This window comes from Rhamphochromis longiceps, linkage group LG12 (genome assembly GCF_057381845.1).
Source record: "Rhamphochromis longiceps isolate RC_006_pf linkage group LG12, R_longiceps_female_GT1.1, whole genome shotgun sequence".
Taxonomy (NCBI): Eukaryota; Metazoa; Chordata; class Actinopteri; order Cichliformes; family Cichlidae; genus Rhamphochromis; species Rhamphochromis longiceps.
This window is the reverse complement of record NC_140568.1, coordinates 34,568,182-34,586,908: the sequence shown is the minus strand read 5'-3', so window position 1 is coordinate 34,586,908 and position 18,727 is coordinate 34,568,182. Positions and strand designations below refer to the sequence as shown.

The 18,727-nt window shown below is 39.6% G+C and overlaps 1 protein-coding gene across 9 annotated transcripts in view; it reads right to left on the bottom strand.

The window, feature by feature from the left end:
* Window positions 1-716: 716 nt before the first annotated feature.
* The window catches only part of slc23a2 (solute carrier family 23 member 2), a 37,836-nt gene continuing 19,825 nt past the window's right edge, over window positions 717-18,727 (bottom strand). For all 9 annotated transcript variants that reach the window (XM_085425983.1, XM_085425986.1, XM_085425980.1 and 6 more), the window contains 13 exons: window positions 17,300-17,398; window positions 15,811-15,927; window positions 14,711-14,868; window positions 9,643-9,731; window positions 9,432-9,499; window positions 8,409-8,590; window positions 7,324-7,444; window positions 6,483-6,639; window positions 6,198-6,345; window positions 5,977-6,082; window positions 5,595-5,862; window positions 5,279-5,374; window positions 717-4,817 (listed from right to left, as the gene is read on the bottom strand). In XM_085425983.1, the coding sequence (XP_085282109.1) occupies window positions 4,552-4,817; window positions 5,279-5,374; window positions 5,595-5,862; window positions 5,977-6,082; window positions 6,198-6,345; window positions 6,483-6,639; window positions 7,324-7,444; window positions 8,409-8,590; window positions 9,432-9,499; window positions 9,643-9,731; window positions 14,711-14,868; window positions 15,811-15,927; window positions 17,300-17,398 (1,875 nt within the window). In that variant the 3' untranslated portion in view covers window positions 717-4,551. The remainder of the gene's footprint in view (window positions 4,818-5,278; window positions 5,375-5,594; window positions 5,863-5,976; window positions 6,083-6,197; window positions 6,346-6,482; window positions 6,640-7,323; window positions 7,445-8,408; window positions 8,591-9,431; window positions 9,500-9,642; window positions 9,732-14,710; window positions 14,869-15,810; window positions 15,928-17,299; window positions 17,399-18,727) is intronic.

Here is an 18,727-nt window from a genome sequence, read left to right as displayed (position 1 = left end):
TAAAAAAAAAAAAAAAAAAAAAGTTAAAATAAAATAGTGCTGACCAAAGCTCTGGTTAGAGCTACTCAAATATTCAAACATGTTACCTCTTCAATAAAATGAATTAAATATTTTCATTTTAGTTTCAGTCATCTTTGTGGGAAACACAATTTAAAGAAAATGTTTCAAATCTCAGTACATTTTGATATTTTATGCTTTTCGACGTTAAAGACTGAAAGCTTTGTAGCCCATGGGACATCTCAGTCTAGAGATACTCTGTAGCTACATTACTGACAAATGAGACAAGGGTCTGTCAGTGACCATGTGCATTGTGTCCAGGATCAGATTACTTAAAACTAGATTTTGACAGGCGGTGCCCTCTGTTGTTGTTGTTTTGTTTTTTGTTTGGGGGGGGGGGGGGGGGGGGGGGGGAGAGAGAGAGAGAGAGACTCTGCAGCACTTTTAGCGCTGCCTGGTTTGTATTCCAGTCTCTGTAAACCCTAGAGATGACTGTGCGGGAAAAATCCAGCAGTTTGAGAAATAATTAGATCAGCCTATTGGGTATCAACAACCATGTAACATCAAAAGTCACTTAAAATCACGCTCTGGTGCTTAGTTTGAACTTCAGCAGGTGGTCTTGACGATGTCTACATGCTTAAATGTATTTAGTTGCTGCTGTGTGAGCGAAAAGGAGGAATGGTGACAATTTAAAAAAAAAAAAAAAAAAAAAAGACAGAAGACTAAATTCATTCAGTAACATCTTATTAAATAGTTTTAGGGACAAAGAATAAAACATTTTGTTGCTACAATTAGTTTACACAATTTATATTCCAGAATGTTTAGCAAACTTTACTCCATTAAATATACATTTGTGTTTTTACATCTATTTAAAGTTTCTCAGCTTGTTCTTGGATTTATATTGGTAATGTGTTAACATGGACAGAAAACAATGTTAGAGTAAAAAAATACAATATGAAAAGATCATAAACAGGATTCCACCAAACCACAGATTTGAAATAGGGTTAAAATGTATTTACTTTTTAAATAAAAAGTACAAGAAAATGGTGCGCTTTCCAGCATGATTTAAGATTCAAAGTTATGATTCGTTTCTTACAAATATTTGCTTGCAAAAACATAAAAACTATGTATATAAAAAAAAAACATTAAAAAGATAGAACACTTAATACACAGAAGTATAGTCTCCAGGTAATGACCCCTTCAAAATAACTGAAAGGGATTGATGTCTTTGTGTTACGCACCTTATGGTCACCTTTTTAAGAGCCATGTGAATGTAATTCAAACCAGAAACAATGTTTTTATTTTGTTTTTTACTGTAACTGGCTGCTTCTTTCACAGCTGTGCAAGAGGTGCATGTGTACTAAATCCTACAATAAGACAGGAGTACAATAATAAAAAACTGGAGGAAGCTGCCATGAGGCACAAAGACATCCCATGTTCATCTTCACATTAAGCGATAAGGCAGGTTTCACTCAGCTGCTTGATAAACAACAGGCTCTTAATAAGGTGACCAACGGGTGTGTCCTCCTCCTGCATTCAGAAATGGTGACAATAAAAATTCCAGAGGAGAAAAACAAGGTACACCAATCACGAGGACACAGATGCATCTTCACTGCAGGGCCAAGAGTGTGCAAGGAGAGACTGATGTGATGGGAGAAGTGCTGGTTGCATGAACATGATATGACACAGAAAACAAGGTCACGAGTCGTGTGCATGCCAGAAATTTACTACAGCAGGGGCCAACCCCCCCAAAACTACCCTCTATCTCTGTGGAAGCTGCTTAAAAGTCTGACTTTGATCACTGCCAGCTCTTAGAGCTAGGTTACATAGTCACGACACATCAGCTGGAGTGCCAACAACACACTGCTTATTTTACCAACCACCTGGTAAAGTCCCTTTGCAAGTCAGCCAATAATTTAAACGAGGGAGATGAGGTTTTAGATTTACAGTTTTCGCACGTCAGTTATCTCTAACCCTGGGCTCTTTTGTGACATCATTACTCTGTTTTTTTACCATCTACTCTGGATGGTCATTCAGTATTTTGGAAAAATCAGTCTGCGACCTCGTAAGGAGTTTCAGCGGTATAGTCAACGCAAATTATATTACTGTAATTGCATATTTTATTTGACAAACAAATGGAAATCTATAAAAATGTCCCAACACCTTTAACCCTACCTAAAGAGTGACACCCCTGTAGATATTAAGGGTCACATAATTAATAACTATGGTTTATTTTGGCGTAACAAAGTATGAGACGTCACCAAATCAGAGCAGTACGTCATAAATGGAACTACAGCTGGACCTGTTTTAATTAGGTCATTAATGTTCACACCTCCTTTAAAGTCTTCAAAAGCACTGTAGTAATATTTCAGGTTTCCAGGTTAGTGCGTATGAAGTCATCTGGACCCCAGTCTTCTTGGCACCATTACATGTGCAAACAGTACTTCGTAGTAAAAAGGCCCTGATCTGTAAATTCTGAACTATCCAGTTCGACATTTAAAAGTGTTCATCTTTTGCTTTCAAATGCAACATGATAGAAATGGAATGAAATAGAAGCAGCTTTTATATTACGTCAGAAACAACCCTTTCAAAGCCTCTCTCGCTGGGTGACCTTCTAAAAGTACCGATTGGAGCTGGGGCGGAGGGCAGGAGTAGCTGTCAATCATTACCGGTCTTTACAGGGCTTCAACAAGTAAACTAAAACACACTATTCTATTCTGAAAGGGACGCATAAACCCGTTAGACTTTTTCTTTTTTAAAAACCCCCCATAAATAAATAAATAGCTTTAATAAGAGAAAAAAATGGGGGAATCTGGAATGAGACTAAACTAATCACGTCTCTCAGTAGCAACAAATGTCAATGAAAAGTTTTGGTATATGGTAACAGAACAGCAGAAATACAAATAAAGAGCTTTGAGCGTTTTGGTTTTATAAAAATCTCAAGTGGGCTACTCTTTATTTCTATGCATCATTTTTTTATATTGTTGCCAACTCTGGTATTTTTTTCAAAAGCTGCTCTTTATACATAGAAGCAGCAGAGGCACACAGTGTGGTCAGAAAAGAGTGGCTCTGTTTTTGGGGTGGGGGGCACGCCTGGGTTAATACCGTACAGACTGCAAATGCTTTGAAACTTAGTAGGAGATGAAAGAGAGCGCGTATTGATGACTGAGGGAGAGCAGGAATGTGAAGAAAAAGTCATGACCAGAGTTAAACAAGTAAACATTGATACGTCATGACTGTCTGGGAAAAAAAGAACCCCCCCCAAACTGCCACACTGCACATGTGAGCTGATGAAGGGCACAAAAGAAAGAAACTGTTAGATTTATATACTCTATAGTCAGCAAAATACACTGTCCTTACCTCCCAGTACAATTATATAGCCTTTAGGTAAATCCTACCTTAATATACATCCACAGTGACCCCAAAACTGTGAGACAAGTCCCACATGGAGCTGCGCGAGAACACTTATTCTCATGTCATCATTCATCAGTTTCATATATACTCACACAAGGTCTCCCTGACAAGGCCACATGTCCGTGTTACTGTGCGCATTAATGCAGCTCTTATAAATCCTCTGCCGTCACCATGATGATAGAGGCATTATTAAAAGCTTGTCTCATTAGTTAAGAGCCAGCATGTAAAGTAAATAAAGGGTAGCAGATTTAAATTAAAACTTTAACGAGCATGTTCAGGAAAGGCAGAGTTTTGGTCCTGTTAACAACTGATGAATAATACTGACATAATCTAAATAAATGTAAACCGGTATGTTAGTGATTTTCTTTTCTGCCCAGTAATATGGGAGAAGTCTTCTGAATATTAGCACTTCATTATGAAATAATATGGGATGCGAGCCTCTTTAGCGTGAGCGTGTTTTACTGAAGAATCTGTGAAGTGACATTCTACTTTGAACTCAGGAAGGAGGTACTACAAAAATAAATCTCACAATCACTTCACATGGCTAAGGGGACCCTACAAACTACTTCCATCATTCTGCATGACCCCCTGTTGTGCAATGCAGTGCTCGTGCTTGATCTACAGTGGCTGCTGGTGTGTGCATGTGTGGTTGCATAACAAATCCAGAGGGGAACGATTCCTAACATGATGCTCAAGTCCCATATTTCAATCTACTGTGCTTTGAGAAGAATGTATGCAACATAATTTGGGCTGTCTCAGTTAGCAGCGATCACGAGTGAGTGAGCCATTAGACATTCAGCTCCGACTGCCTGACATCCATCTGTCTCCTCCTGGATTACTCCATGCACACATGCACACAAACAGACTGATCTCCACATGGTGACATCTTTTATAGCATGCTGTGGCTTGCTATAGCATGCTTAAAATAGCATAGTGGGAAGTGGGAAGAGACTGATACAAGCTATAGAAAATAAACGCATATAGTGACAGGGTGGGAAGGGGGGGGGGGGTTGGTGCATCACATTTTCTTCCACACAATCCAGTGCCGCTTCTGTCCTCCACTCCCCCATTATGTTGACTTAGTGTACCATCCCTTGCTCCCCAAAATTCAACCATTTCAAGGTTTCTCCAGCCTGCTGGTTATACCCGACTCTCTCCCAGTGCTGCGCCGCCCTCCCCTCCCTTTGCCCCATCCCCGTGTCCCATTCTGTTCCTGCAGGCTCCCTGTAGCCGCCCCCAATGGTAGCCTGTGAACGTTGGGCTGATGGGGAAGTTCTTGAAGATTCGGTGTCTGCGGATGAAGTCCATTCCAAACGGCAGGTCGTAGGATCTCATCCCTTCCAGTTCTGCTGCACTAAGACCAGAACCGCGTTTCAGCTTCCTAATACCTCGTTCTTCAGGAGAACCTGAGGATAGAGAGAGATTAATAATGAGTGCCTTAAAGTTCACAATTAAAAGTCCAGGCTAACAAGGAACAAGCTCCACAAGTCTTCTGCTGCTGCTGTGACTTTCTGATGTTTGTGAAGATGGAAAGAAATTCGTAAGATGCGCCTCCGCCCATTCATCTTCAGTTGATTTTCCAGGTGGCAGCAGGTTACGCTCAGACGACTCTCTCAGCCATGTTTTCTTCCACCTTTCCCAGCATGACCTCGAGGATCAGACATACGACCACCCCCCACATGTAGTGCCTTGTACGATACCTGTACCTGCTTGGCAGTCACAGCCACATGTTATGATCGTGTTCCTTAAAAACTTTTTTGCACGCTCCAACAAACTACCATCACTTTCTCAAGCAGCAATAACTTAAAACACTATTAAATGTGAAAACATTCATTCTTGTTCAAACTAATGAAATTAAAAACCTTACCAGGGATGGTATTGTCCAAAATGAAGGCGACAGACCCTCCGACGAACATTGCAGTGGTGAGGAGCACATTTAGCACTTGGTCAATTTCAACAATGCCTGAGAAAGACAGAAGTCGTGAATGTAGTACAATTTGTTTTTGAAGTTACAGCACTGACACAAAGTTAAACTGATCTAATCTCTGGACTGGAGAAGTCACTGAACTTCTGATTGACAAACAACTACTTCCTGACCCACAGCACTCTCCTACTGTTACTGGTGCTCCTTGTAAAAGTGAAAATGAGTGACTGAAAGTTTGATTTCCCTTCCGTGCACTCACCGGTGACCAGTGGGTTCTGTTTGAGGTAGTTCGGCAGCATCAGGCCAAAGAAGATCGAGAAGCCCAAGACAAAGAGGTTCCTGGAGGAGTTGAGGTCGACAAACTGCAGGTTGGACAGTCCCACTGCTGTAATCATACCAAACAGGGTGCAGAACAACGCTCCCAGGACTGGGTCAGGCAGAGAGGCAAAGAGGGCACTGAATTTACCCACGAGCCCCAGCAGCAGCATCATGGCAGCTCCATACTGGATTACACGCCTGCTGCCCACCTGGAGAACCAATTAAGACTTTTAAAACACCTTTTTAAATAAAGAGCAGGTAACATGAATACAGAAAAAGTAAATAAAGAATAAAAAAAACCCCCAAAACATATAGTGTGTTACCTTTGTGATTCCCAGGACGCCTATATTTGGACTGGAGGAAGTAGAGCCATTTCCTGTCCCGAAAAGACCATCCAGCACACAGGAAATGCCTTCTATAAATATTCCCCTGCAGAGACAAAAAAACATCATAATTATAGTTCGGACCAGACAGTAAACTGCCTGGGCTGTTTGTGACTACTGAAGTATGAGAGCAAATAAGGAGGTGGAAAAACAAAGGTTACCGGTTGATGGCGTGGATGGGAGGCGGAGGAGCACACGACAGCCGAGCGCAGGCGTAGTAATCTCCAATTGACTCGATGATGCTGGCCACCACAGCGCTCATCATACCGATCACACCTGCAGCCGTCACCGTGGGAACGCCCCACTGGACTGTAGAGGTAAAACATGCTGGTATTTTTATCCATCATCATGCTTAATGCCAACTTTAAACTTTCATATTATATTTCTATAGTCAGTCTACAGCATATATACAATTTGTAGACCTTCCTCTTCATTAACACACTCACAGGGGTAGGGGATTTTGAACCATGGTGCTACTAAGAGGATCCCTTGACGTGCGTCTGTGCGGGCGTAGAAACCGTATTTGTCCTTATCTGGTGGGAAAACGTCGGTCACAGTGAAAATGAAACATAACAGCCACGACATGAGAATGGCCATTATGATCTGCATGAAAGAGAAAAGAAAAAGCTTATCAGACTTTTACATAACATCAAAAACATGAAGAAAAAAAAACAACAACACCCTTTACCCTTTTTGTATATGTTTTTATTACTTCTCTCCAGCTATCTGTTTATATGCAGAGTATGTGAAAGAAATCATGACCTTTTGGGGTGTATGCATCAGTTTATTAAATTAAATTTGCCTTGGTTATACTTAGACCTGTTTATCCTAGAAGCTAATAAACTAATACATCAGGAGGTGAGTGTTTGGATCTTCTTTGGATACAGCTTTGTTCACATCATGCTGTCTGACTTCACATGTGGACTAACCATTCTACACATTTGGACTAGGAAAAAAAAATCATTTAATGATTAGTTTAAAAGCATTGCAGCATAAGACCTGAGGCCAATAAAAAGACATAAAAGTAATTTGAGATCGTTTCATGAAAAAGGTATAAATTAAAATAAGAGCAGCAAATAAATAATTTAATGGTGTTTTTAATCACTTCACCAGCAGGGGGAAGAAAGTGACTGATTTACACAGTGCTCAGACAACCTGGGGAGACGGACGTTTGCTCTGCTGAATAATTTGTGACTTACAAGAGAGAAAAATATTAATAATTGGAATGAAAGCAAAAAGTCTAGACACTGTTTGTATGCAGGCACTTACAGCATGTTGTGTACTTACAGGAAACATTTTGAAGACCTGGAGCCTATAGGATGTCCAGCCCTTCTTGGCTTTGTAGATGGGCAGAGGAAAGTGAACATTTCTGGCATACTGAGAGAAGAGCAGCACCAAGAAGATAGTCCTGCAGAGAGAACCAATCCTCCTAAGTTTAGTGGTGACATGTTATACCGCATATTCTCTGCATGACAACCAATTCTGCAAACATATTCCTTTAAGTCCTGCCTATGTCTGACAAGGACTCCAGAGGCTTAAGAGCCAATCAATTATCCTAACGGCCCAAGAAATTAGTTGCAATTACAGCCACAATACCTCAATTCCTGTGGGCGAGAGAAGAGGCCCTCGAGCTACAGTGTAAACAGCTATGACACAGCAGAAGCTGATGTCACCACCTGAACATCACATTATGAAGTGCATCATCCTTCATGAGTCAGCCCTCTGTAGCTTCACAGCCCACATGATCCAGGGTTAAGTGCTTCCTAGATTAAGTTTTAGTGTGGTCATCTTAGCCACTCAGGTCTGGCTTTAACTAGAGAAGACCCACCCACCTGTTGTTTCAACCCTCTGTCTGTGAGGGGCAGCCAATCAGAAGAAAGCTGTCTTAAAGGGAGAGACGCTAGGACAGATGGACTGAACCAAAGTTGAGTATGAGATAAATAGGGATATTTTATTTAAACTGTAAATCATGCAACGTTTCTATAGTAGAGTATAGGAATATAATTTATATGGAACTGGAAAGCACCACAATGTTACACCCCAGCTGTCAAAAAAAAAAAAAAAAAAAAAAAAAGTTAAATGTACCTCTAAATGTATCATGACGAAAACATTTAAAAGGAAAACTATGTTGTTTCCATAACTGAAAACAAAGAATTTAAATTAAAAAAAAACCAAAAAAAAAAAAAAAAACCAACTTGCCAAGTAAGTCAAAATTTTGAATCATCTCAACTCAGACATACCTTGAACTTTTGAGATACTAACCCGAAATTTTGACTTACCAATGGCATGTTTTCCCCATAGACAAACAAACTCTAGATAGTGTCTTTTTAAAGACAGTGTTATTGAGGACACATTGGCGTGTCCATACTTACAGCATAGCAATACCCCAGTGTTTTCCAGCCCTCTCCCCTGCAGCCTGGAAACCAGACAAGCCGATGAGGGCCACGGTGGGAGTGATGGTCAGAGGTCCGATGTATTTCAGGAGCATCCCGGGGAGACCCAGCATGCCAATGCACACCTCAACCATGGATGACACAATGATGGCACCTTGGATCTGTCAAAACAAAAATAAAATAAATAAATTTCTGTTCTGCAGAAACACGTGAGCTGACATATATGTACGTACACACACACACACACACACACACACACACACACACACGTGTGTATATATACCTACCTACCTACCTACCTACCTACCTACCTACCTACCTACCAAGATTCATGCAAAATGAACATTTTCATAAATCAAAACACAAAGTAAGGTTTTGTATGTGAGGCTATTGTGAGACTGCTCACTGTCAGTTTGCTTAGTATTAACTAGGTCTGTTTACACTGTACTTGCACATATCAGTACTTAAGCATTAAATAAAAACCCTCAAATTTATGAATTAAAAGCAAACACTGTGATTGTATAGCACAAGGTAACAGAGTCGGCAGCGCTGACAGCGATAATCCTGTTTGCCTGGTCTTTCTGTTCTCCTCTGTCACATTTTATCAAACGTCTGTTCCTTCATTCAACAATCTGATTCAGTCTGATCGAGTTTCGCCTCATTCACGTGTCACATAACAAACAATTACTCAACCGGCTTACGCAAATGCAAAAGGTTAACGCAAATTAAGAGCATGTGTCACACAAACCCAAACCCTGCAGACATATAGAAAACAGTAATGTCTCTATTTTAGCAGCATATATACAATGTTCAACTTTTTAAACATCAGCTTAACAGACATACTTTTCAAATTTAGTTGTTCAAAAATGTGTTATTTAAGTGCAGTTCAACAACATTTAGAGAAAACCTGCAGTAAAGTCAGTCACCCCTTCCCACAAAGATGTGGTTTGGAACAGTGTGAGTGAGTGTATGTGTGAGCGTGTGCATGTTTCTTTGCCTTACCTCTCGTATCCTGGGCTGCCAAATGTGCTCTGTGTTGAGGAGCTCTGTACCGTTTAATGCTGGAATATCTGCTTGTGGAAAAAGACGAGGAGATGAGCGATCAGAAACCAACGAATCACAGATCTTTGCAAGGCTTTCCCACTGAAAGCCAGCCAGACCATTGAGATATAATATATTGTAAAGTAAAGATAGATGACAGTCCTCTCTTCACCTGTGTTGTTGCACTTCCATTTCTCCAGTGACAGGATGGCTCTGGCTGGTGCGAGAAAGGCGAAAGCACTGGCCTGAAACAAAGGAAGCCTGAAAAACATGAAAAGCTCACTTTAGATATTAAACACTTAAGCCAACTAAGCCATCTCTTTAAGAAATAAGAGAACCATTTCGGGTTAGTTGTGATGTACTGAACAAAAAGATGACCTTTTTCAAAATGTATTTATTGACAGTTCACAATTTAAAAACAGGGTTATTCAGCCTCAATTCATAATTTAATTGGAGCCAAATCTGCTTGTCTAGGGTGAGATACCCCATCTAGCTGAGGTGCTGTGAAACACTTTCACTAGCTGCATAAAATGTTTTGACAAGAGTTAAAAACAGACTTCACATAAGCTAAATTTCATCAAAGTTGTAGAAATAGTTTAGGAAGTGTGGCTGTTTAAAAATTAGTCACATTTGGGACATTTTTGCCAAACTTCAGGGGGTTTTAGTCATATCTGGTTTCAATTAAGAACTTCTGATTTGTAACCCTAGCAGTACAATCATTAAAAACTAGACTAGACCAAGTATCATTTTTAGTTTCAGTGAGCCAAAATTAGATGAGTGTTCACAAGTACTCCCCCACATGCTGCTCCACCTGACCTTGATTTCCATTTTTTAAAAACATCACTGACAGTATTGCATGAGAATACACCTGGACTGCTGCTGACTAATCTAAGGACAGTTAAAAAGAGGCGAGGTAGTGGGAAGGAAAAAGGAAATGTTTCTTAAGAGGAAGTGAGATTTCATGAGCGCTAATTATGAATTGGCAGCACATCTGTTTGTTTCGACTAAAAGTCTTCTTGTCAGTGCAAATATACAAATCAATGAAAAAACTCCAGAAAATTTTATGTGGGCCTCAAGATTGATGGTTGGCTCCATAAAACAAAATATTTTTAACTCAACTTTATCCCCGTGTTTTTACCCTTTTCATGTTTATCATTATTGCTGTAATGTTTTCTTTGCTTTTCATTTTTAAAATCTGTTTCGTCATGTAGGCTTCATGTGTGCTTCAATGTGTAACTGTAAAACAAATCACTAAACATTTCTGTGTATACAAGTCTCATGTTTGCAGGTAGCAGCTGTGCACACAAGCAGGACACTTTGGGTAAAAAGAGAGACACTTTCACCTTTCCTGGAAAAGCATTTTGCCCTTTTTGATTGACCTCACTTGGCACGATGACTCAGAAATCTTCACTGCATATCACCCCCACCCACTTTCCACCTCTTTACAGCTCTGCACGTGTTCTTCTGCGTCATTCCTCAGTACACATCTCCAAACCTTCCCCCCCCTCGTCCTGCATTCAGTCTATCACTGTGGATACGATCGAGTCAGTCACTTGATAGCTGAAGAAATCTGAGCAGGGATGAATATGTCTGTAACCAGGCTTGTTAACAGGTTTGAACATGCAGTTAGAGAAATAGTCAGGTGAAGAAATATTTAAATGTTGAGCACCAACATGACATTCTAATGAACAGAGAGAGGCCCAGAGGACTGATGGGCTGGGATATGCATAAATAATCAGCCTAGAATAACAGTTTTTGTCCATGCTGATCTGCCTTTTTCTTCATTTTTTCTTTTTTTTTTTCCCTTCATTGTTAGGGAGTTATCTGGTACATTATAAACAATCCAGATGTGATGGAGTATGACTATTACAGATACACTGTTGCTGTCTCCCTTTCCCCCCTGCTTTTATCCTCTCCCTCCCTTAGTGGTTTCCATTCAGTGACATTTCTCTGGAGAAACGAATCCACTGAGAGATGGACAGATAAGCACCGTCTGTGACATCAGGGCAGCACTGCCTGAGAGAGGGGAAGCTGCTGGTATGGCAACAATGACGGGCTTAACAAAAAAAAGGAAAAAAAAGACCAGACTGTGTTTCAGTCTCCCCCCTCCCCATCTTTTCTATGAAAAAGCAAAAACTGAGCATGTGATTTATGTTTTAGATGTTTTTGAGCACTCTACTACACAATCAGTAAACATATACAATCTACATATTTAATGATCCTTTTTCTGGCATTTATAGCATCATGTAAGACTGGAGATAAAGTTTATATTTTGATAGAAACTCATCAGTTCACAGGGGGAAAAAAATATTTTGCATGTACAGAATTTACTTTTTAAACTATAACAACTAATCAGCAACCGAAAAAACAAAAACAACAAAACAAAAATCTGTCCTTTTCTGCTGATATCAAAAGCTGATATTAACCTCAGCCTGATGCTGAGACATTACATTTGTGGCTGATAATTGGCACAGACACTGAAAGATGTAGATATTTACCAGGCAATCAGATTTTAGTGGGACGCATTATGGGAAAAGTGGGATGCAGCACTGTTGTGGTCCTAAAACACAGAATATTTTCACTACATTGTTAGACTATGTCTTCAGACGTTGGAGACCACTAACCCTTGCAGAGCTGTCAGTTTTGTAGTCTCCAGATCTGTTCTGTCACAGAAACATATCAACATCTAAATGGAAATGAGGACTAAACTCAAATGTTAAAATGCAAGTTGTATAGAGTGTCTGAAATAGTTTGCCACATTGTCCAACAGGGGGCAGCTTCTTCACTTTCAGATTGACCCATTATATGTCCACATGAACTGTCTGTAAAATAAGTTGTGGGAAAAAAAGGACAAGACAATGGGCTAATAAAATTACCAATAAACGTAAGGCTGTTTGCTCAGCTTGCACAAATCAGTGACGATTCAGGACTAAATCACTTTCTGAAGGTATGACAGCCCCAATTAATGTTTCATGTATTACAGTTAATAGTGGAGGAACTGGCCAAATGTATCAGCTGTAGTTGCTATTAATTTATTAGTTGTCAAAAGGGTTTCAGAGGGTTTAATCTACTTGGGGTTGTGCTGTTGTCCAGTGACTCATCCCTAAAAACTTTTTTTTTTAATGAAAGTACAGACCCAGAAGAGGAGGACAACAGTTAAACAGTTACATTTGTGATTGACATGACATTGACCAATCAGCTGAAAGAAGAAAAATAGGGTCAAAATCCACACTTGGAACTTGAGCGCAGAGTTGCACACATATTTTTTTGGCCAAGTCCACACACAAAACCTTTTCTCTCACACACGCACGCACGCACGCACGCACGCACAATATTTATGACCACAATTTGAGCTCATAGAAGTGCACTGAGATTACTCCGGTGACTCGGGAGGCTATTTCAGTCAAGTAAACTCACTGTTGCTTTCAAAACAAACAGCCTGAGATCATACGAACTTCGTGACAAGGTGCATTAGCCGGACAAAAACAGCCACTAGAAGATGGTTATTGTGAATAGGATAACAACAGGGTCAACAACAACACTGAGGTAAGCTGTGGTGCTAAATGATCTTCAGCTGGACTTGAGAGGCTCAAAGTAAGCTATAAAAAGGGTCCACACACCATCGCATCACCAGCAGCAGCCTAATTTGTTGACAGCTCATAGGTTAGATCCATGTTTACGCGTGTGTGAGCTTATGCAAGTGTTGCAGCAGAAATCGACCATCTGAGCAGGCATAATTTTTCCTAATCGTCCTTTGTGTATCGCTTCTAGAGTAGCCTTCTACTGCTACAGCACATCAAGGATTGATGTGTTGATGCTCACATGCCTACCTTAGTTCTAACAAGTAACCTGAGACTTTCTCTCAGCTCAAACCTTTCTGGAAATTTTTGTGTGTGTGTGTGTGTGTGTGTGTGTGTGTGTGTGTGTGTGTGTGTGTGTGTGTGTGTGTGTGTGTGTGTGTGTGTGTGTGTGTGTGTATAAAACCCCAGTAAAGGGGCAGTCTCTGAAATACCCAAACTGCCACCAAAGTCACGCAGCTGGGTTGAATGTTATCAGTTCCTCATTGTGTTTGGATGACTAACTGCATCCTTAATGTGATTGTCTGATTAGAGATTTACAGGTGACCACATGTAATGTGATGAGTGTATATCTTTTTCTACAAGGTGCTGATTTTTAAGCCACTATTTGTCTGTTAATAAAATAAAAGGAGGAGGCAGGATAACTTTCACACACTTTTTTCCTTTCCATCAAAGTATCAGTAAAAGTCATAGAGTCAGTGTTAAAATGAACAGCCTGTGTGTGCGACTGTCTGGGTTTATATGAGTGAGGTGATTTGGCCGGTGTTGCTGCTGCTGTGCAGCATGATAACGAGACCAAGACTCTTCCACAACAGGATTGAAAGATTAGGTTTAATAATAAAAAAAAAAAGGAAAGAAAGAAAACGAGCCAGGGTTCTCTCGCGCAACTGCTCCTTCTTTATGAAAGAAAAACAGCACCTCTTGCCATCATAACTCAACTTTCATTAAAACAGACCCCAGAGATGTGATAATATCCATGACAACAGATAACATTTTATACCAGTCATTATTTTCTGGCAAGTGATAGGAGTGATATAACCTTAAGAGCTGAATAAGGGTGAATCACCGATTACAAAACATACCTCACATTAAGCATGTCTGATTTTATGTTTGTCGTAAATAACAAACAAAAGTAGAAAGTGTAGAAATAGTGCAGAGGGACCGTTACCAAATGAAGAGTTTAATTCTTTGTATTTCCAGAAAAACAAGTATGAAGACAAAACGCGATACATTCTTGAGAAAGGGGGTCAAAGCGAATCATTCCACACATCTAAACTGGTAAACAGGCCATCCCTCCTGGAAAAGTCACTACTGACCAAGACATGCCCGTGGTTAATCAGTTATTGCTTCCGTGTTTTTCACATTGCTTGGCCAGAAGTGATGCAATAGAAGAACCACATGTTGTCTCAATTTCATAAAATATTACAGAAACACAGCAGAGAAATTAAAATGCTACTCATCCATATTTTGATAGAAACTACACGTAAAAGATAAATAAAGCTTGTATGTAGTAGTGCGTATCTTTGTGGATGCAAATTGGACTAATCTGCAGCTCTAAATTAAAAAGATGTAATTCATTTACTCAGTTCATGTAACGCCTAAACACACTCACAGTTACTCAGGGATGAGAGACAGCGGGGGAAGAGAGGTGTGTGTGCATACCTGCAGCCCAGTGTGGTCTGTAGCAGGGTAGTGATCCCCACACAGAAGAAGATGGTCCCTATGAGCTGACTGGTTGCCCACTGATCAAAGCCGACGCACATCGCCTCAGAGAGGAGGAACGGCACCGCAATGGTTCCACTGAAACATGTCAAGTAGTGCTGGAAAGACAAGATGGCAGAAGGTCGTTCCTATTTTTTTCCACCATCTACTATAGAAATTTAGTCCACCCCCTTCCCAAAAGCCCCCGATAACAAAGCACAAATGTTTAGTTTTATAATTTGGATCCTCACCATCATTCCTTTAGGCTCATAAGTGGAAAATATAATGGGAAGTCTTTGACCCTCAAATGAAACTATCTGCATTGTTTATATGGTTACCATATTCCCAGAACAGATTAGTCTATTTCCCCATTTATAATCAGGGTACCAGTCATCCAGTTCTCTACTACGGGAGTGGACAATCCAGTTCCGCTCCCACCTTGCTCCACCTGGAAATTCCCAAATCTAAAGAAAAGCCTGTTTAGCCTGTTTACCTGTGCAAACCACAAAGAAGTCTCAGGTGAACTGAACAGTTAATTTAATATTTGCATTTATGCATCAGCTAACCATTCTTAACAGGCAGATTATTAAACTGATTTATATTCTGAGCACAGTTGGATTAAGAGGACAGAAGGAAAAAAAAAAATAGACGTCACTGACATAAAACATAGCTTAAAAAGCATCTGCCACACCCTTATCATAGAGTGTGTATTTGACATTCTCAGTCCATATTAACCTCCTAAGACCCAAACTCTTCCACAGCATGCATTTTTAATTTCTCTTTGATAGTTGGGCTGATTGGGTCCTCATGAATGTAAAAACAAAGAATTACCAGATTTTTTTTTTTACTTAATTTTTGTTTCTAAGAAAAATGAGAGCCACATATGAGGATATTCATTTAGAATTTTGATAGAACAGTAGCAGTATAATGTCCTCGTAAGTGGATATCAGGCCCCTGTACAGCAAAATTGAGTACTTTGGTCTAAATAACCCAAAATGTGATGTCCACATATGTGGACGCAGGGTCCTAGGAGGTTAAAACAATTTAATGTGTAGGTTTACCTGTAATCCCAAGAGCACACAGAGATACCAGGGTGGGGTGTCTTCAATGGTGTAGATCATATCCGACCTCCTTGCATCAATACTGTCTGTACTGTCCAATGTCTCAGACATTGAGCTCTACACACATAATGAAACACAAACAGTATTATCATTTTAATCCACTTCCCTTTGCATCAGTGCATGTACTTTACATAGGATGTACAGGAAAATAGCTGCCACATGTTGTGTTAGTGCAAGAGAAACGTGTCAGAGCAGATCTGAGGAGAGCTCTGTTAAATGTCTCAGACAGAGCTCTACACAGACAATGAAACACAAAGAAACTGTATCCTGTTAATCTACACTTCTCTTTACATGCATGCTATATGACATGTACTGGAAAATAATGTTACGTCAGTGGAACATGTCTGAGCCGATCTGTGGAATTTTATGAATGGAAAAATACCAGAGGTAAATTTCTGTCTTACAGAAAAGTGCAGTGTCATGGTGACATTGAGAGCAGAGAACCACAGAGGAAGATAAGGAGTCATTCTGATGAGTTGGTCTTTTCTACTAAATATCTCATCAGCATCTTTCTGTACTACAATGAGGTTAAAGTTTTTATGTAAACAAAAATAAACCAGGAAAACAGAACAACAAAACATAATTTTTCTAACTTCTACTTTGGAGATTAGAATTGAAAACAACAGCATGTTTACAGCAGAAGTTTATACTATAAATAGTGAATCACATGAAAGGGTTTTACTTATAATGATATGGCTTTTGTTTTCGGGGAAAACCCATGAATGGATACTTATCATAATTACAGGTTTTAAGCTTCATGATTGCCACTTACTGTTAAAAAAAAATGGAGGTCATAGCTCACTTTGGCTTGTTTTTATAAACAATGTAAGACATGGGTATACATTCCCTGATCTACATCCTGTAGCTACGGCATCAGTGCAAATTCAGCCTTTTATGGGAAGAACATTTTAGAGAAATAAAAACTTCTTTAAGATTTGCATACCCCTTTTCAATAACATTTAAGGTCAGCATTTTTAGAATAGATAAAAACTTTGCTTACTTATTTTTGTTGTCTCAAAACAAAAGGTGAAAAGCATCTATTAAAACTTACTGGATGTGATTTTTAAAGAAACAAAGCAAACTTTGCTACACATCACAGAGACATCACTAGGTCTTTAGACCAGTGGAGCATTGAGGGCTGTTTGCTTTATTATTAATAAATCAGTCTTTGATAACAATCTCAAGTATGTAGGTGAAAGATGAGTTGGGGGGAAAAAAGGAAATCACTGAAATTGTTTTGCTGAGCGCTGCTAACAAAAAACAACCCCCCCCCCAAAAAAAACCCCACAGAGTCAACAAAAGCACTTTATGAGTACGCTTTTTGAGTCATTGTGCCAAAATAGTGACTTGGCTCTTTCAAAAACATCCTTTAAGATGACTACAAAAACTCATGAGGAATTCACTTTGACGGTTTTTACTCCTAAGTTACCTTTTCGCCTCCTTGATTATCTTTAGTGTAGATGGCCATCAGCTCTGTGTTCTCAGTGTCCTGGTCACCACTGGCGCCGCTGACTCCATTTACCACCACCTAAACAAATACAAAGAGTTTCACGTCAACATTTTACTATCCCAATTTGCCAGAGCATGCAGGAAAAAACAAAAATCACAGTTTCTCAAAAGCAGGTTTGGCGCAATGCTCATACCTTTCGCTTTCAATGTAGGTTTTGTCAGCGTGCCAACATGCAAGCTGAAGCAATGTCAATATTTGTGTGTGTGCGCCAGTCTATATGTTACGCAGTGTGGAAGGCCGGATGCACTTATGTCCCCTGGACATGGACATGTGCTTCCTACAGTATGCAAACTTGTAACCATTCAAACAAATTTCAATAATTGAATATGCATTTGAGGTTTATGTACGAGAGTGCGGCTTTGCTGCATTTGTCACAGCATTTAGGTTAAGAACAATCAGCAACGAGGAGGAGAGAAAGCAGTAGTTTGCATAGTCAGGAGTGTATGCAAATGTGCCCACCAAACCCAGAGTTTTTACTCTACAGTCCTCACATGCAAACATATGGCATGCATAGGCCTCCAGATTAAACTCTGAGCGGTGGAGTGGATATTGAAGGTTATCAGGGAAACATGTCAGATCACCAGGACAATTAAATGCACACAAAATGTCAGGTTCATGTTTTATTTCCCTTTGTGTTCCACTGAACAGCTTCAGTAAATGCCTCCAGAGAAAATTCTTTTAAAGAGGGAACAAAGCTTATCTAAGTTTCTAACAGGAAACCAGCTGGCTCCATGGTCACCCTCAAAGCTCTATGGGAGGATTTATCGTAGTTTATACCTTGCTTAACCTGTGTCACCTGATTATTTAAACATTTAAGGGTATTAAGAAGCCACATGAAAATTAATTTCATGTTTTCCCCCCTCTTTTAGGACATGAAAGGATGTTTGCTAGCACTATTTAAATCTTCACCAGTTCCTGAAGGAAATTTCAGGTTCTTTTTTGTGTGTTTTTTGTTTTGTTTTTAATTTTTTCATTATATGGAAATATTCTGGAGAAGTGCCAAATTAGAGTTGCTTTAGGGGAAAAAAGATTCTGCTAATACAACTAAGACTTTTTCTAAAATGAAAAAGTACCTTATTCAATGTGAACACTTTTAGACTGTATGGAAACAATATGGATATTGTTAACTGTAAACAGTCATTTTATATTGCATGTAGGACAGGCTGGGTTCATTTTTAACTCGTGCTGTATGTGAAACTTAATCTGCAAAGCTGTGCAAATAATGGAGAGCACATGGGGTTTCTTACAAGTTACAAATTATTTTACTTATATTTATATCTTATGTAATTTTATGATTTAGTTCCAATGTACAGCACTTTACGTCAGCTGTGGTTGTTTTAAAGTGCT